The sequence below is a fragment of the Ornithorhynchus anatinus genome, chromosome 16, assembly GCF_004115215.2.
Source record: "Ornithorhynchus anatinus isolate Pmale09 chromosome 16, mOrnAna1.pri.v4, whole genome shotgun sequence".
In the NCBI taxonomy this organism is placed as follows: Eukaryota; Metazoa; Chordata; class Mammalia; order Monotremata; family Ornithorhynchidae; genus Ornithorhynchus; species Ornithorhynchus anatinus.
The window spans coordinates 34,810,242-34,829,431 of NC_041743.1; the positions used below are offsets into that span (position 1 = coordinate 34,810,242).

General features: G+C 53.0%; 1 protein-coding gene across 2 annotated transcripts in view; it reads right to left on the minus strand.

Moving 5' to 3' along the window:
* The window catches only part of SUFU (SUFU negative regulator of hedgehog signaling), a 99,585-nt gene continuing 80,395 nt past the window's right edge, over nucleotides 1-19,190 (minus strand). For both annotated transcript variants that reach the window (XM_029080761.2, XM_029080760.2), the window contains exons 11-12: nucleotides 7,055-7,120; nucleotides 1-4,177 (exon numbers count right to left, since the gene is read on the minus strand). In XM_029080761.2, the coding sequence (XP_028936594.1) occupies nucleotides 4,088-4,177; nucleotides 7,055-7,120 (156 nt within the window). In that variant the 3' untranslated portion in view covers nucleotides 1-4,087. The remainder of the gene's footprint in view (nucleotides 4,178-7,054; nucleotides 7,121-19,190) is intronic.

Consider the following 19,190-nt stretch of genomic DNA (forward strand, 5'->3'; position numbering starts at 1 on the left):
TTCTGCAAATACGTTTAATGCACTTAGATTACACAGGGGGAGAGGAAACACGTTTTAGTGAGTCACAAAAGAATTACAAAAGTCCTGGCTGGCCGAGGGCCCCACGCTAACAAAGTCGCCTTTTCCATTAGAAACTAATATAAAATAGTTATAAACTCTGCTAGTTTTTAACTTTTGGATTTTCTTAAGAAAAATGACAAATTGAGCTACAAAATTCTGGCCCGGGGCCACAGGCTCCCCAAAGGTAGAGGGGTGGGAGGCGGAGAGAGGAAAAGGAGACGAGGTGAGCATCGAGGAGGAAACTCCCACGTTTTGCACGGGGGACTCTGCAGTCACTGTCTGGTCCCCCAGGCCTAAGGAGTAGTCCACCCCGCCACCCCGGAAGCCTTCCGGGTTGCTCCTTGCCCTTTAGATCCCCGAACCCGAAGCTGGCTTGGGCTACCAGTTAAGAGAAGAGGCTAGCAACAGGACGGCTTTGCCCTGGGACGCCGAGACTCTAAATTCCTAATCTCCTCTGGGGCGGGGGGGGGGGGGGGGGGTGAAGGGCCACTCCTTCAACTCTTCAACTCTCTCCGCCCAGCCCCCCCCATGCAGGCAGGCTGAAAGGGGCCTTTCTGAGCCACTGCTCTTCCTGCTTGCTAAGGAGTGTCAATGACTCCAGCTGCCGGGGGCAGGGTGTGGGGCCTATATCTCCGGGGGTCAAGCTTCAGAAGGACTGGCCAGCCCATGATGGAGGAGCTGAGGCCCGGGGGAGTGGGGGAAGAGGCTGGAGGGGTAAAAAGACAGGACCTCTGCTGCTCTTTCCCACAGATTCTCCACCACAACCCCTCAACCAGGGACCAGGGCCTCTGAGCTGCCTCCCTTTGCAATTTTCCTGGGTAACCCCGCTAGTTGGGTTCCACCCCAGAGGTGGCTGCACAGCAGTCCAGAGACCCGAGAGGCACTTGAAAAGGCAATACAGTGAGCTTCCTGCAGAGTCAGGAGAGCCTTCATCCACCACCCGAGCAAGAAGTCAAAACTAAATCTCAGAATATCAGACCCCATCTTGATCTGGCTCAATCCTTGACCCCCTACAGGAAGCTCTTGCTTCAGCTCAGCAACCTACCTGAGGGGGGAGAACAGCCAAAGGCATAGATCCTCAAGGCAAGATTCAGGAGGGAGGCAGTTGGATTGGGGAATGGAGATGAGAAATCAATCCAGATGGGTGGTGAGGAGACGGAAATGGGATGTTCCCACAGGTTCACTTTCTCAGAATCCCCTTGTCCATCCTGAGGTGAAAAGAGAGCTTATCAAAACCTCTAATTGGCTCTAATTCAACTGCAGAGCTCTAGCCAAAAACCCTAGCCCCTTGCTCCTCTGGGGGAAGGGGACACAAGCTGACCCCGGCTAGGGGCCGCTTGGCCCTTGGCTACATTTACAGTGGCCGCTAGGTCCAGTTTGCACTGGGGCTATTCCGCAGCACTCCGCACCCCTCGATTGGCTTCCAAAACTTCCCTTGCTAACTGGGGCTCCTCTGAGCCAGGGTTGACCAGGAAGCTGAGAATTGGCCCCATAGCACATAATGCCCGGCCAGACCCAGAAGGGCCAGGAACTTGTGCCTTTACAAAAAATCCCCACAGGAGGTGCCTGGTGAGGAAATTCTCTCAAACCAGCTTTCGGGTTGGGAATTTGGGCAGTGGTCCCCAGTAGGCCAGTGACTCCTGGGCCCAGCTAGCCCCACTGCTGGGTTGAGGAATGGTAACTCCAATAGCAGAGTTCGGAGGGGCGGCGGGGAGGAGTTCTTTGTGAGACCGGGGAGGAAAGACCAAGTTCCAGCCCAGCCGCAATCTCTACTGCCTTGGTTGACATCTCTCCCTGGTCTCTGGTGCAGATAGGTGAGGAGGGTTCCTGGGATCTGAGCCTGAGCAAGGGCTTCTCCCTATTCTGGCTTGGGGGAAATTCTGAGTCACCCTCTCCCACTCGCCCTTTCCCTGTTGCTTTTCACCTCTCTCGAGTGTTGGCAACCCGTTCCACGCCATAGTTTCCTCTCCTATCTCTGTTGCCTAGAATGGCCTAGTTCTCTGCTAGGACCAAAACCCCTATCAGCAGCTAGTCCCTGGGGAAGGGAATGGGCTCCCAGGGGCACGGGCGGAGGTCCCAAAGGATCACCAGAGCTGGGCACCGATAAACACGGCCCAGCTCCAATGGTGCATGTGCATATGTGTGTGTAACAGAGGAGGAGAGAAAAGAGAAAGTGGGAGACAGAAATTGGGAGAGAAGAGGAGGGATGGGGAAGGAGGAAAGAGGGAGAAGTAAGGAGAAAGTGTGTCATGGAAGTACTGGGAGAAGGAGGAGGGGAAGGAGGAGGAGGAATTTACTGTTTGCAAAATGAAAGAGACAGATGTCGGGAAGTTTATTTTTCAGCTTTTAACAAGCCAGAGAGCCGGGGGGCCCACAGGAAGACAAGATCAAACCGGGGTGGGGAGGTGGGGGGTCAGAGACAGACAGGGTCCCAGGAAGAATGTCCAAGGGCTGCCTGGGATGGGGAGGGGTGGGGGAGTGGAGAGCTTATATTTATTATTTATATCTATTCTCACGCTCTTTTAACTATTGAACCGTCATCCATTTATATCTGTTTGTCTTCCCCATGAGACTGTAAACTCCTCAAGGGCAGGGACCTTGTTTTATGCTACTTCAGTAAATCCCCAAGGGCCCAGAACAGTGCCATGCACACAGTAGGCTCAAATAAATACTGTTGTGGGTGATGATGATGATGATGATGATGAAGGTGATGATGAGTGGCAGCAGGCCAGGGAGAAGATTCTGGGACTCCAGGTTGGAGATAAATCTTGCAGAGGTCTTTTCCCTACCCCTTGTCCTCCAAAGCTGGAGTGAAGAAGAGCCCAGAACTTAAATGGATTGGGGCTTTCAGAGGCCAGAGCGAGACTAGTTTCCATCCTCACGACCCTTGGTTCCCACCTCCAGGGAGTCAGGGTTGGTTCGGGGGAGCTCCCCCTTCACCCACCAGCCAGCCAGGACTGTGGGGCCTAAGGGAGAGAGGGAGCCAGCCCCAGGCTCGCTCCTGCACCTCTGACAGTTTGGGGCTCGAGGCCTGGAAGCCCAGCCAGCCCCATGTCCAAGGGAGTCCCACCAGGGAGGTGTCCCCGTGCTCCAGTCTGCAAGCAGGGAGCTCTCTCTCCCTCAGCCTCTCCCCTCCTGGCTCCATCCGCCTGAAGCCAGCCAAGCTCTGCAGGGCCTCTCCGGCCATTCCCACAGGCTGCCGCCCACCCGGCTCCGGCGGGGAAGGAGCCAGGAAGAGAAACCCCCTTTCCAAGCATTCTCCTCCCTTGGAGATAAGCACCATGCACTGTCTCACTGGACGGGCTGAGTTGCTTTCTTCTGGGAAAACAAAAAAGTCCATCGTGAAAACCAGTTCAGTTAAACAACACAATAACAGAAAATAATGCACGACTGCTTCTAGCCACCTCTGTGGAGCAATTAAATACCTTCAGCTTCTTTAAAAAAAAAAAAAAAGGAAAAGAAAAATAAACCAAAACACACACAGAGGAATTGTTCTGTAGTCAGGAGGAGTTTGACTAACAAAAGGCTTCCAGAGTCAGCAGAGAAAGCCCATTGCACTGAAAGGTCTTGGGCTGGTCACCCTCAGACCAACACGGCCAAGGCCAGCAGGCTGGGGGGAATGCCCGCTGAGGGGTGGGGTGGGTGGGGAGGTCCTGGAGCCAAACCCCCAAACCAGAAGTTGGAAGGAGCAGTGGCACAGCAGCCTTGCCAAGTCGTGCCCAGTCCTGGTCTGAATGGAAGCAGCCCCTATCCCCCGGGGTCCAAACCCCAGCTGCCCCCAGCCCCAACCATATGCTCAGGGGCTAAGGACCGCGCGGGTACAACTGGGCTCTGCTTTCGAACTCATTTTTGGGTTGCAGTGGCTGTACAGTCCTCTCTCTCTCTCTCTCTTTCTTTCTCTGTCTTCCCTTTATTTGCAGGAATAGTTTTTTACTGCATTCGTTACACTGTGAGTCACTGGGGAGCAAGGGAGCGGGCTGGGCTGGGCTGGTCCGCCTGCCCGCCGTCGGGAGGGTGGAATTCGGCTCTAGTGCAGCGGGCTGTCAAACACTGCATCGGGTAAAATGGAGACTTTCAGTTTCTTTTCAGGCCAGCTGTATTCCTTTGGAAGTTTAAACTGGAAGTGAGAGAGATAGAAAGACAAACACAGAGTTAAAATCTCAGATGGCTCTTTTTCTGGGACCTGGATGGGACTTGCCCATCCACTGGCTGCACTGGTGGTTCTATCTCCTCTAGGGCCTGCTGGTAAGCGGCAGCCATTTGATAACATGGTTGATTCCCCAAGAGCAGGCACCGAGTCGGAGATGGAAAGAATAGGGACTAACTACCTCATGTTGACTGCTGTTTAAAGAACCATTTCTCTTCCCTTCTCAACAGAACTAGCCATAGGCCAGCCCCCCCAACCCCCCACCCCTTCCACCCCACGGATCCTCTTTCTCCCTCACCCCCAGGCCGTCCCACAAGCGGGCCCAGAGGAAGCTGTGCTTCCAGGCTGCGGGGTCTTGCTCACTGCCACCCATTGCTCCTGCGGCTCCTACTGCCCCAGTCAAAGCAGTGCTGGGAGCTCAGTGGCCCTGGGCTGTGCCTGCATCGAAGCAGCTGCCCTGGGCGGGATTTCTTGCCCCAGCTGCCTCTTTCTATTCCTTTTCCCCACAGAGTGGAAGCACTGCAAGAAGACTCTGAGAAATGATTTCAGCAATCAATCAATGGTATTTATTGAGCATTTAGTATGCGTAGATCACCAAAACTAAGCCCTTGGGAGAGTACAATACGACGGTTGATAAAAACGTTCCCAGCCCCATCACCTTGGGGCCTGGCTGGGGAAGAGCTGCATCAATATGGGCTCTGCTGCAGGGCAGGAGCTGTGGAATGTCCCAAGTGGCCCTTTCTGACTTCCCCTTCTCCCTCCCTCCCAGAGGTGGGGCCCAGGGGGGCTGGAGGAGGCTGCTAAATTGGGGTGGGTGGGAGACATGGAGGTGATAAAGGGTTTCAGAGTCCTAGCCTAGTGTGTATTCTTATTCCTTTGGTCACCTCGCAAGTGGTTCCGCCTGTGAGTGTCTCTGGACAAGCCCACTCCCCCGAGGGCTAACGTGGACCCCCTCCGCCAGGGCCCACTCCCTAGGACAGGCTGTCCCTGGACAGTGGGACTGGTGCCACCCTGACTCTGGGGCCCCGCCACTTTGACTGGAAGGTGGTGGAGGGGAAAGTTCCAACATTTTGCTGACCGAACCCAGCGGCTGAAAGCCTGGGCGGGTTTGAAACCTCCCACCCCCTCCTTCCTCCCTTCTCCTGGCCAGAAGACCAGAAGCCGACTCCACCACGTGGGTCTGGGAACCGGATTTGGCAACAGCAGGATAGTAGGGAAGGGGAGGAGGAGAAGGAGGAGGAGGAGGAGGAGGAAGAAGAGGTGAGAGAAGAAGGAAGGGAGAGAGGGAGGGAAGGGGAGAAGGAGAGGAAGTAGAGAGGCTGAGGGTGGAGACAAGGGCAGGAGTGGAAAGCTTTAGGGATTACTATAAGGTAACAAAAAGCCACTTTCCTAGGCTTCCAGGCTAGGTTGACTCCTTCTCCCACGCCCCACTCCCCACTCTGCCCACTCCCCTTGGAAAAGCCCCACCTCAAACAAAGCTAAAAATGGAGCTTGGTGTAAAAATGGAGCTTGTAATGCTGTGGTGAACATCTGTCTGGGCACTTTCCTGACTGTCAGAGCTTCAGCCCTGTGGGGAGCAAGGCAGGCCTGGGGCTCTTGGAAGGCAAGCCTAAGGACTCACACCCTCTAAGGGGGAGGAAGGGCTTCAAGACAAGACTCTGAGAAGAAAAGAAACTTCTGTTTCCGTGCGCATCGGCTCCAGATCTTTCCAAGCTGCTGAAAAGTCAGTGTCAGGGGCTCCAGGGTTTTCTTGCAGGCCTAGGCATCTCTGCCAGCCTTTTTCCTCGTGAAATAAGAGAGAAGTCAAAGGACTCCAGGAGGGCTGTGCCTGGGCCTGTCCAGACTGCTGGCCACTTGGAACTATGGATCTGGCCAGCATCCCAAATCCAGCAGCACTGATGGCCAGCCTGACCCCGAGGGAAATGGGCCTGGAGGACCTCGTCTCTGGGGGCCAGGAGGGGCCCTCATGAGGTGGGGATGGATTAGGAGCCATCCCACCCCGAGGCAGGTGGAGGGACCAGATGGGTCCTGCCGCGTGCCAGCGCCAGGGTTTCCAGATACCCGGGATATGGACGCAAACAGGCTTGAAATGAAAACATGCAGAGGTGCTTTTGTTTGGGAAAGGCAAGTTGGGTGATGGGGGTTGGGGTGGGAAGGGTGGGGGGGAGGGAAGGGACTTTCCAAGATGAGGTAAGTCTCTCCTAAAGAGAATGCAGGGAACCGGAAAAACAATGGGATTAAGAGTCCCGCAGGTTGGGGTGTGTGGTGGCTGTCCGGGGGCAGAGAGCACAGGACCTAGAAATGAGGGTCTTCAGCCCCCTGGGGAGGACTCTGCTCTCACGGGAAGCCTCTCCTTGGCCCCAGTGGTGACTTTGGGAGCGGGGAAGCTCCTGGCCAGAAAAATGAAAGGGCCAGAGAAGCTAAGCAGGGGCATTCCGAATCAGTGTCAGAGCCCTGGCAGCTCACCGGTGTTTCCGAAATGAACAGCCCCCGGGAGCCAGCCTGGGCCAGCACCCAGCGGGGGGGCAAAGCAGGGAAGGGGGTGGAGGGTGGTAGGGGGGAGCACACGGGAAGAAGGAGGCCAAGCTGAAATGGCAGGGCTGAGTTTTCCGGGGGAACTTTACCACTTGAAAGTTAGATACTGCCACCCAGTTCTATGCTGCCAAAGTGGGGTGGGGTTGGAGAAAAGAGGGGAAAAAATGAGGCTATTTAATTAATATAATGGGACTCTCTCCCTCCCTCTCCGCTCCCTCACCTCCCCTATTCACTTACCCCTCCCCCTCCCCATCCTCTGCCTTCGACTCCCAGCCTGGAAAATACTTTTATAAAATATAGAAAATGGCTTACTTCTTCCGAAGTCAAATCTTCTAAGTCTTCCAGCATTCTTTCTACAAACTCTTCTGTCAAGAGGATCTGGGAAAGAGACACATGAGTTTTACTTTTTTATACTCTGGCCTTTATCTAATTGCCAAGCAACAGACTCCTTTCTTCTGCACACAGAGATTTGATTCCTCCCTCCCCCGACCCGTTTCAGAGATACAAAAGGAAAGGTTTGAGGCCTTTAATTTGATTTCCACTTCTCCCGTCCAGCCTTCACCCCACCCTCGATCACTCTCCAGACTGTCCATGATCTTTCCATATAGTAGTCCAGAACAATGGGATCAGAAATGTGTATGTATGTATGTGGGGGATAGAAAGAGAGGGTATATGTAGGAGAGGGGAGTATGAGGGGGGAGTTGGGGAGATGGGAGACAGGAAGTGGGCAGAATGAAAAGGACACTGTCATTTATCCAACTGTGAAAGGGGGAGTTGAGATTCAGCAACACACTGAAATGTGGGGTGAGAGTTGGTCTGGCAGCATGGCCTAGAGGAAGGAGCATATTCCTGGAAGTCAAGGGACTCCGGTTCTATTCCCAACTCTGCCACTCACCTTCTGGGTGACCTTGAGCAAGTCACTTAACCTCACCTGTAAAATGGGGACAAGATACCTGCACTTCCGTCGCTCAGACTGGGGGACCTCACCTGGGATAGAGAGTATGACTGATTTAATTATCTTGTTCCTACCCCAGTACACAGCATAATGCTTGCCACAAAAGTAAGGACTTCATTGATGCCTTCTTTATTACTAGTCGGTGCTGGTTTTAGGAAAAAGGAGGAGGAGGACGGGAGGAGGAAAAGGAGGAGGAGGAGGAAGAGGCGGAAGAAGAGGAGGAAAGGAGTCCTCCATACACATCAATGCTGCTTTCCAGTAGCAGCCCAAAGGTTTGGAAGAGTAACCATTCTGAGAAGCCTGACCCCAATATCCCATTCACCCCGACTAAAACCACCAAGCGCCACCCCCCCTTCTCCCTAGAACACTGCAGGATGTACAGCGGGACTCAATAAATGCATGAAAGGATCTGGGATACAAGACTCAAGGCCTGTGTGCGGGGGAAAGAAATGGGGAGGAAAGGGGAAGAAAGCAAAGGGGATTTCAGTGGGGATGAGAACTGGGAGGTGGCAAACGGATCAGAAGGGGCCACTGATTAAGGATGTGAGCCCCATGTGGGACAGTGACTGTGTCCAACCTGACTAGCTTATATCTACCCCAGTATTGAGTACAGTGTCTGGCACATGGTAAGCATTTAACAAATACCATTGGGGGAAAAAAGGGTGTGTTGGGGGGAAGGAGAAGCAAAGGTTATTCCAAGGGAAAGTGACACGGCACTTCCAGATTAAAGGAGAGGGAGTAGAGAAGGCTGAGGGAGGGGGTCATTAGATTGTAGGGCATCAAAATAAGCAAGCAAGCAAGCAAACAGCCTGAGCTGGGGTGCTGCTGAGAGGCCTACAGACAAGCAAGCTAAAGCGGGTCAAGACGAGAGGGAGGAATAAGCCAGCAAGTCAAAGACCAGGTGAAATAAAGGGAAGCAAAATGAAGGGTTGGAGCGGGTGACCAAAACATTGTTTAAAATGGAGGGATGACGGGGGAGATGGAAAGAAATTTAATGGTGCCACTGGGGTTATTATATATTCTGGATCATTGATTATCTTGGGAGCCGAGAGTCCTTGTGAGAAATAGAGAACAGGGAACAGCAAAATGAAGGGGTTGAGCCTGATCCTGGCAGGCCACAGTTCCACTGAGAGAAGACGGGCAAACGAGACCTCAGGGATGGAAGGAAGCAGGTCTGACCCAAAGAGCCCCCACTTGCGGGGGCCCCAGCGGAAAGGAGAGTCTGCTGCGAATGCACAAGAAATCTGGGACAGATGCACTGAGCAAGAATTCATCACACTGAATCCTTGGCATTCCGGCTGTGTCCTTCATCCAGAGATGGAGAGACGGATGCTAAAGGCTCAAGTGACGACTGACTCAGGGCCCTGGTAACCTGACTTAATCCCTGATTCCCTCACATTCATCCTCATAGACATCTTTTCCTTTTCAGAGAGGCAAGAGGCCTGCTCCGAGGACCAAGGCCAGGTGGGGGGGAATTCAACTCAAGAGAGGGTGCTGAATTGTATTGTATTGAATAGGGCTTCAGCTTCTCAGAGGTGCCAACGGTTCAATTGGAGGGAGAGAAGCAGAGATTTTTTTTGGTGGGGGAAAGAGAACTGGATGGGGGCAGGCTTTGAAGTTCTAACAGCCCAGAGAGTCACCATTCTGGGGCTTCATGGCCCTGATTAGAAACACTTCGGTCTTGTCAGGGACCGGGGAGAAGTGAGGCTGGAAGTCCAGTTGCAGCCCTGGGGGCCATCGTCCTCCTCGGGAAGTGGCCACCTAGGCGCTCGAGGAAGAAAGTTTGAGGAAATATGGTCCCTGTACCTCTTTGGGAGATCAAACTGACTGGCAGAAAAACCTCCAAAGTGGGAAGCAAACATGCAGAGAGGCCAGAAGGGGAGAGAGTCAGGGGTGGCAATGGCATAAAACTCTTCCCCCCAAATTTTCGGTTCTTCTGACTTGCGAGTTTCTGCAGGAAACTTCACATTACTTAAGATAAATAAAAATAAATGGCACATTAGATCTGCATGATATTAAAGGTGACATTCTCAGAGAGAAACATGACAGACTGTCATAGCTCCAGGCACCTCATTTAATTTCCTTTGGGAGGTAAAACGTAGGAGATGCAATTGAACGAACGGGTCCTGTTCTCTGTACATTTCCAACTTGGACCCAAAGAATGTGAACAGATCTTATCAACGGAACACTGCAGAGGCACAGCAGTGATGGAGGAGTTTATGTACTCTCCAAAGAGTCAGAGACTCACTGTTGTGATACAACTGCGGATAAAGGGGGGAAGCAGTTTCCTGCTTGGACAGGTTTGAGACCTCGTCGAGTGGCGGCAGTCTTCAGTTTCAAGCCACGCCAGTCCGTGGTGAGGAGGGAGGACAGGAGTGAGCTTTTACCACCCCCCGCCACCACCCAGTGCTTTTTAATTCAATCAATGAATGGATAAACAGTGTGGCCTAGTGGAACGAGGACTGGCCCAGGAGTCAGAGGACCTGGGTTCTAAACCCAGCTCCACCACTTGCCTGCTGAGTGACCTTGGGTGAGTTATTTAACCTCATCTGTAAAATGGGGATGAAGACTGTGAGCCCTGTGTGAGACAGGGACTGTGTCCAACCTGATTAGCTTGTATCTCCCTCAGTGCTTAGGACAGTGCCTGCCACAAAGTAAGTGCTCAACAAATACCATTAAAATAAATAAATGAATAAAGGGTGTGTGAGGCCCAGGCCACGGGAAACCAACTGGTGCAACATGCAAAACTGGGCCCAGCCCTGCTCTCCCATGAAATTTCCTGGCCAGGCTCTGAGGCGCCTGTTCCTCCTTGGTGTCTGGGGACTGGGCACGGGGAGTGTCCAGGCAGCCCAGACAGCCAAGAGATCCTTCGACGAGGCTTGCCGGGGCGGTGGCCACTGGGACAGCTGTCTCCCCACTCCCCCACAACAGCTGTCTCCTGATCCCTGGCAGTCACCCTGTCCTGATGGCTGGCAGCAAGAAGCGGTAACTCCTCGGCCCAGCTCTGGAGGGTCTCCCCTTGCTGACCTCGCTGGGTCTCTGCATCCACCTCTGGTTGCCAGGAGGGGGGCCCAGGATGGCCGATCAAGGGAAGACTCCTGGGCCAGTCAGAGGACCTGGGGTCTAAACCCAGCTCCACCACTTATCTGCTGTGTGACCTTGGACAAGTTGCTTAATTTCTCTGGGCCTCAGTTCCTTCATTTGCAAAATGGGGATGTTCTCCTTCCCACATAGACCTTGAGCCTTCTGTGGGATCTGATTATCTTGTATCTACCCCAGTGTTTAGTATAGTGTTTGGCACATAGTAGACGCTTAGCAAATACCACAATTATTATTCTGCAGGAAACAACAAATAATCTGGGGTTCCTGGTTCTGAGGTTGTGGGTTTTCCTGGAGATATGTAGCCTAGACTGCACTTACAGCTCTCTCGCTCCAGACAACAGAAACTTGTTGCTGAGTGCAGAACTAGCCCAGACTCAGCCCACTCAATCCTCTCAGACTCCTCTCTCAGTCCCCAGAACATTCTGCTGGAGGGCCCAAGAGAAGAGTAAAATGACCCCAGAAGCCCCCTTGAAAAAGGGGATGGGTACCAAAGACCCTTCACTGGAGTAATACAACAACAATAATAACTGTGGTATTTTAGTGCTCACTATTTGCAAAGCACTGTACTAAGTCACACAGCTGACAAGTGGCAGAGCTGGGGTTCGAACCCATGACCTCTGACTCCAAAGCCCGTGCTCTTTCCAGTGAGCCACGCTGCTTAGGTCGGACACAAGGGGCTCAGAGATTAAGTAGGAAGGGAACAAGGGTTGAACCCCCATTTTACAGACAAGGAAATAGAGGGCCTGAGAAAGTGACTTGTCCAAGGTCACCCTGAAGGCAAGTGGCAGGGCTGGGATGAGGAGCCAGGTCCTCTGACTCCCAGGCCTGCTCTTTCCAGTAAGCCAGACTGCTTCCCCTGGTGAACAAGAACCGTGACCCTGAATCCCAGGGGTGAGCTACCTGGCTGAAAGCCAACCCCTTTCCCAGCCGGGTGAGCCGGGGTCCGGGAGATGTTGCTTGTTTTTTCAGTTTTGCTTTGCTGTCTCCCCCATTTAGACTATGATCCCGTCACTGGGCAGGGACTGTCTCTGTTGCTGAAATGTGCATTCCAAGCGCTTAGTACAGTGCTCTGCACAGTTAAGTGCTCAATAAATATTATTGAATGAATGAATGAAATACTGGGGAAGAGACTAAGTTCTTGAAGGTGGGTCCTGCTGCTCGGGGTCTGTTGTGCAGAGTGGGGAGCCTAACATAGCACAAGCCCCACAGAGGGTGAAAATCTGCCCTGGCTGCAGAGATACCCAGTTGCCTGCCATCAACTACCTCTGAGAAGCTTCCGGAATGAACTAGGCAAGGATCTTCCCTCAATTCCCAAAGTGAGACAAGTCTGGCTGGACTGAGACACTCAGTGACGCGGCAGAAGACAGCCCAGCTGCTGCCGATTTGACACCGACTCAAGCATTTGTGGTCGATAATATTTTTCAGTTGGCCAAAGGCACTGCCAATGCCATTCCTTCCCTTCCCAAAAGACAATCCCCACTTTGTCCAGTGACTTGTTTACCCTGCATGTTGACATGTTCTCATTTCCCAACAAGTTGGGCTTTTCCCCCACCCTCCAATACTTCTTTAAGGAAGGAAATGTGCTGTCTTGACTTTCCTTGGCTGGGCATGAGAAGGTGCTTGGCCCCAGAGATTAGGGAAGAGTGGAAGGTCTGGGTAGGGGAGCTACGCAGACCGAATGACTTTTTTCCCTCAGTGGGGGGGTAGAACATTGCTTGCCGCACCCCTCCCGATACTCAAATCGGGCAGTGACTTGCCCCAGGAAGGGGCGGGAGGGCGGGGTTCGGGCCATTCACTCCGCACGACGACGATACATGTTGGGGAAACCATTGCAGAGGCCTCAGCTGGCTGGGGGAATTCATTCCAAGTCTTCCTCCCTCAGGAGAATTGTTTCAGCCTTCCACTCAAGGGGGAAGACTATTCAGGCAGAGTCAAGTCCTTCTGGGGGGCCCAAGGATGGGTTCTAACAGTTCCCCGGCTGCAGCACCAAGAAATTTCCCAGAGAATGGGTCCCGGGCTCTCGGAGCCTTCTCCCCACTTTTCCCCACTCACATAAAAAGGCATTTGGCAGAGGCAACCTGTGAGTCAGGAGGGGAAGAGCAAGGAACTCAGTCCAAGCCTCTGCCTCCCAGATCTGAGCCCTAGGCAGCACTCCTCGCTCCTGGCCCGGAAGCCAGCACTGACTTCTGTCCTTTCCAAACCACCGGGCGCTCTAAGCCCGTGACCGGCAGTTGATGATCAGGAAAGGAGAGTGACGTTTATGGGTGGGCAGAGAGCACTCTGCTCAGAGTCTGTCCAGGGTCGTCCTCCGATCAGCTTGGCCAAACTGTCTTGTGGGGGGCATCTTGCCTTGGAACTGGTTCCCTGACACCAAGACCACCCACAGCGCCATCTCTTCCCTGGTTGGAAGTCTATTCAGAGGAGTGACCAAGTGCCTTGGAAATGCTATTTCCACCTCAATCTTGCGGTTCTACAAGCTTTAAGGCCATTGATAAAGATCATGGGGTAGGGGGTGGGGGTGCAGGGGAAGGGCAGACCCTTGGGAGCTTTCTTCTGAAAGGCCTCCTTGTGCCTGAGTAGGGTGGAGAAGTTAAAACCTATGAAAGGTCTTCTTTTCTTGCTATAAATTTAAGAAAGATGAAGCGGGGAAGGAGGGGGAGGGTAAGAAGGAGGTAGAGAAGGAAGTAGGGAAGAGGGGAGAGGGAAGAGGGAAGATGAGGGAAAGGGGAAAAGGAGGAAGAAAAAGGGGGAGAAGAGGAGGAGGAGGAGGAAGAAAAGGGGAAGGAGGATGGCATTAAAGGAAAACGACTGCTCATTAGGAAATGGGGGGGACAGGATCGGAAGCAGGTTGAATGCCCATAGCACCCAGGGCGGGCGGGCAGGGAGGGGAGGGAAGGAAGGGGAGGGTTGTTGGATTTCTGGCGCTCCACCTGGCTTGGCTGAACACCCGAAGCAAGGCGACTCCCAACACGTCTTCGGAACGATCGTCCGTGCCCTCCCCCGCTCTCTTCCGAGCACGAGTGACCACCTGCTCTATCCCCATCAACAACAGCAGCATCGTGTCTGCTCTAGGGGCTCACTGCCGAGCCCCAACCCGGGGAAATTCATGTCTTCTGGCCTGAGCCACCTCAGAGAGCAAGTTCACAGGCCCGAGGAGCCCACCAAAGCTGGAGGAGTACACAAGGCAGGTACATTCTGCATCCCCTGGCCCCACAATATTAAGAACCCCTCGTTTTTGCAGACTGCTTCTATTTTTGAAGATGATGGTATTTGTTAAGCGTTTACTATGTGTCAAGCACTCTAAGTGCCAGGGTAGATACAAGCTAATCAGGTTGGAGAGTCTCAGTCCCCATGGGGTTCACAGTTTTAATTCCCATTTTATCGATGAGGCAACTGAGGCACTGAGAAGTGAAGCGACTTGCCCAAGTTAATATAAGTGGCAGAGCTGGATTAGAACTCAGGTCCTTCTGACTCCCAGGCCCTTGTTCTATATATTAGGCCATGGTGCTTCCCTGCTTCTATTTTTCCCAAGGGCTTTCACATCAATTATCTCCTTTCATCACCTTTATCCTTACAACACCCCTGTGAGGTTGGGAAGAGGCAGATGTTATTATCCCCATTTTACAGATGAGGAAATGAGGCCCAGAGAGGTTAAGTGGCTTGCCCGACGTCACACAGCTGGCCAGGGAAGAGCCAGGACTAGAGCCGAGGTCCTCAACTCCCAGAACCTGCTTTTCCCATGAGATCAACCTCATACCAAGCCTAGGAGCTGCCCCCAGATCACGGAGACACGTGCTATTCTTCAAGAATCATTATGTTTTGAGTAGCCCAGGGCCAGAGGAGTAAAGAACAAGAAATAGTTCAGTTCTGGGTCAGGTCAAGGGTCCATCCAGCCCAGTGTTTCGCTCTGGCAGTGGCCACAGGATGCTTGGAGGGTGATAACTGCTCTCTTTGATGACCAGATACTTTGCACCTAGAAGGCGTTCAATAAATTCCGTTGATACTTATTGAGAGATGTGGCAACCTGAATTGCAAGCAATAACCCAGGTGCAGGTACACTATGACTTTATATTGTGGCAAAATAGTGCCTTTTCTACAATAAAATGAATCAGATAATAGTTGGCTTTTCCCAGAAGGTGGGGAAGGAGAAGACTATGCCCAGCCTCTCCAGCCCCCCAACAAACCTTGTCCTTTTCACCCTGTGCCCCTGGATGGGATGACATGATGGGCCTGGGAATATCCTGCCCAGAGAGCTCTAGGAATAAGGTCAGCAAGGACCTTGGGAGAAGAGGGGAGGGAGGAGGGAGCAAGGGCCTCTGGAAGCCCAACACTGTTCCCAGTACTGAGGAGCCTTCTGCCACAGAGAAGTCAAAGTCAGAGACACAAGTCCCAACACTTGGCCCCATCAGCTTCTCTCACTTCCAGTTTCCCACTCCAGTAGGGAAAATACCCCTGCCCATCACAGGTGAGCTACTTTCTGCTCCTGTTAGCACTGGATTCCTCTAAACAAAGCCCAGCAGAAAATCAATAGAAGTGATCAGAGTGGACATGAGGGAAGGCTTGAGTCCCTCAAATTTCTAGGAATGCTAAACTGCCTCCTCAAATCGAGTCAGACAGGCAAATGGGAGAGAAACCCCCGGTAAGTCCAAAAACTTTCGTGCTCTGCTGGAAAAGGCATGGCCCAAGAACAACCCTGTTGGCAAAAGGGGGCTGGCGGCTAAACCGGGATTAGAGAGCTGTGGACTCTTTCCCTGGAGATCTTGGAAAACGAAATAGATGCTCGTTCAGAACGATAATAGGCCAGAGGCAGAGGAATGGAGATGATGGCCAACGGACAGCCGTCGTCCCAGCTTCGGGTTCCTGGGACTGAGAAATCGATCTGAAAATCATGGAAGTGCCTGTCCCCGACAATTGCAGTCACCTAAGAGAACTCCAGGCTGGGACAGAGCTTGCCCGATCCCAAGAGACCAGATGAAAATTAGGGGCTGCTTCCCTCCCTCGGCTCAGGCTTGCCCTGCCTGAGCTGGTCTAGGTCTAGGCCGCATTCACCGGTGCGGAAGTCCTGCTCTCTCGCTCAGCCAGAACAGGGACTCTGGAGCCCATGCCTGGGGGCCTGGGCGAGTCTGGAATGCAGAGGCTGGGGAAGGGTGGGGCACAGGTGCAGACGTCCCGGCCGGCCGGGGCCCAGGCCAAGGAGGCACTTGACTGTGGGAGGCCGGGGTGGGGTGGTGGGCGGTGGGAGGGGGACGGCAGCTGGGAGAGGGAGGGAGTCTCTGGCTCCAGAGCTTCTTCTCAGTTTTCTTTGTTCCCAGGCCTCCGACATTCCCTGGTGGGGGCTGCAGGCCCCTCTGCCCTTTTGGCCATCCCTGCCTACGCTTCGCTGGGGGTAAACTGGGCTCCCCAGAGCAGTCCTTCCCCAATAGAGCCTCAAAGTCAAGCTAGCAACAGGGTGCTAAAGGCAGGAGGGAAAAAGAGCTTCCAAGCCTACTGGGGACCCCACCTCCATCCTCAGCCCTTCCTGGCCATACACCGAACAGGAAAGACAGAGTAGTGGCTGACTGCTGGCAGGCCTGAGTTTGTGTTCGCTCTGGCCCTTCTTTAGCCTGAGGGCTCCGGGGTCTCCAGACCCCTCAATAGGACAAGGTGCAGAGACTGGTGTGGTTACCCAGCGTGAATGAGCCCTGGCCTGCCAGGTGGTGAGAGTGGGGGCAGGAGAGCCTCAGTCCCAGGCTGACTCCCCTGGCACTGCCAGTCCAAAACTGGGAGCTCTGGAGGAGGGTCCTGGTGCGCCTCTCAAAGCCCGAGCTAATGAATTGGGTCTATTTGCTCTCCTTCTGTGTCACTCCCTCCCTGCCAAATTGACCCTTCCTTCTGTGGTGCCTGTACACCTGGGTCTATAACCCTTTTGCACTCTGATTTTCACCCCACCCCCGTAGCATATGGTTAGGGTTCTCTATAGATCTGCAATTTATTTTAGTGTTAATGTCTGTCTCCCCGTTTGACCGTAAGCTCCTTATGGGCAGGGAACGTGTCTAACTGCTCTACTGTATTGTACTCCTAGTGCTTTAATGGTATTTTTAACATTTTTAATGGTATTTTTTACATTTTTAATGGTATTTTTAAAGCGCTTACTATGTGCCAGGCACTGTACTTAGCATTGGGGTAGATACAAGCTAATCAGGTTGGACACAGTCCTTGTCCCACTTGGGGCTCACAGCCTTAATCCCCATTTTACAGATGAGGTAACTGAGGCACAGAGAAGTGACTTGCCCAAGATCATCCAGCAGACAAGTGGTGGATCAGGATTAGAACCCAAGCCCAAACTCTATCCACTAGGCAATGCTGCTTCTCCACCAACTGACTGATTGATTGACTGGCTCAGGGGGTTCCGGAACACCCAAATGTGTGGTGAAGTTCCATTTTCCTGGCCAGGCTGGGGAGCTGAGGCCCAGAGGTGGCCCTGTGTTTTCCAGGGCAGCTCAGGAAGTGACCACCCAATCCAAGTCTGAGCGAGCAACCAAGCTGAGCCGGCTGAGTGAGAGGAGCAGCTGGCGCTCATCCCCTGGGGCTCCTGTGGACCACACTAGTGAATTCAAATGCACAAACCCCTCTGACAGAACAGCCCCAGGCAGCGAGCCATTTAACTGGAGTACAAGGCCAGCAGGCTCCTTCCCACTCTTCCTCACCACGCTGCTTGCGGTTCAGGCAGGGGAGTGCAATGGACTGGCAGAGTACCGACTGTTAGCTGGTGCTTGCTGGCTCAACAACCAAAAATAATTTCTGCTCCCTTCTTTTCCAGCACCACCCCTGTGCACACAGGGGTCCCAGAGGCCCAGAGTCTGAGACAAAGCCCTCACCCGCCCACTGAAGGCCTGGGTCTCCCAGGTTGGTCTCCCTGGATTGGGCCCTCCATCACCCACCATCAGGGCAGCAGTCAGTTGACTGTGAGAAGGTGGTTTTTAGTGTTCTTCCAGAGTGGGGCTTTGCGATTTAAGAGGTTGTGGGGGAAGGTGGGAACATGAAACGGGAACAAGGCAGCAATGGGGGTAAATTAACTTCAGGGTAATGGGGGCCAGAATCAAGGGAGCAGCATGGCCTACTGGATAGAGCAGGGGCCTGGAAGCCAGAAGGATCTGGGTTCTAATCCTGGCTCCTTCACTTGTCTGCTGTGACACCTTGGGCAAGTCGCTTTACGTCTCTGTGCTTCAGTTACCTCATCTATAAAATGGGGATTAAGACTGCGAGCCCCATGTGGGACAGAGACTGTGTTCAACTTGATTAGCTTGTATCTACCCCAGTACTTAGAACACTGCTTGACACAAAGTCCGAGCTCAACAGATGCCATCATCATTATTATTACAAAGCCAAGCACCACATGCTCCTGCTTTCTAATCAACGAATAAAAATAATTGTTAAGAGCCTACTATATGCCAAGCACTATATTAAGTGCCAGGGAAGATCCAAGAATAATCTGGTCAAATGTAATCCCTGTCCCACATGGGGTGCACAGTCTAAAAAGGAGGGAAAACAAGAAGTGAATCCTGAGTAAAATGAAGCCCAGAGAAGTGTAGTAGTAATAATAATAATAGTGGTGTTAAGTGCTTACTACAGTAAGTACTGGGATAGATACAAGATAATCAGATCCCACAAGGGGCTCACAGTCTAAGTAAGAAGGAGAACAGGTATTAAACCCCCAATTTGACGACAATGAGGGAATGGAGGCCCAGAGAACCAAACTGATTTGTCCGAGGTCACGCAGCAGACAAGTGGCAGAGCTGGGACTTGAACCCAGGTCCTCTGACTCCCAGGTCCAGGCTATTTCCACCAGGTCCCGCAGCTCCTGAATCCAGCATCTCCCAACCCCACTATGCCACCTTCTGAACCCTTCCGCATGTCATCGTCCTCAGGATGTGTGTGCTGAGACCCGTCTGGCTGCACCATCTATGGGGCTCATGCCGAGGGTGGGGGAGGGAAAGTGAATCATCCCCACTCAGCACAACCGAGGAAGTGGCACGGTCACACATGCTCCCATACCCTCCCGTTTCCCACGTGCCCCTTTCTCCCACAGGGGAGAGGCTGGCCTGCCACACATTCTCCACCGAGGGCTCCCTCCGTGCTGGTGGGGCGGGTGGCCCTTGGGAGAGGCGAGGGACAGACGAGAACGGGCATGGGGGCTCAGTGTGGGTGTGGGGCGAGTTTAAAATGGTACATTTTACCAGGTTGGTTGCAGCCACTACCGGCACCGCCCAGAAATCTTGCGCGACCAAGTGGGACTTTAAAAATGTATTTATAACTTTATGGCTCAAAGTAATTTTGTTATGAAACAATGTAATAACAACAGTGGGGAAAAGTCAAGATAATTTATGGAGCACAATAAGCCTAAAGCACTAG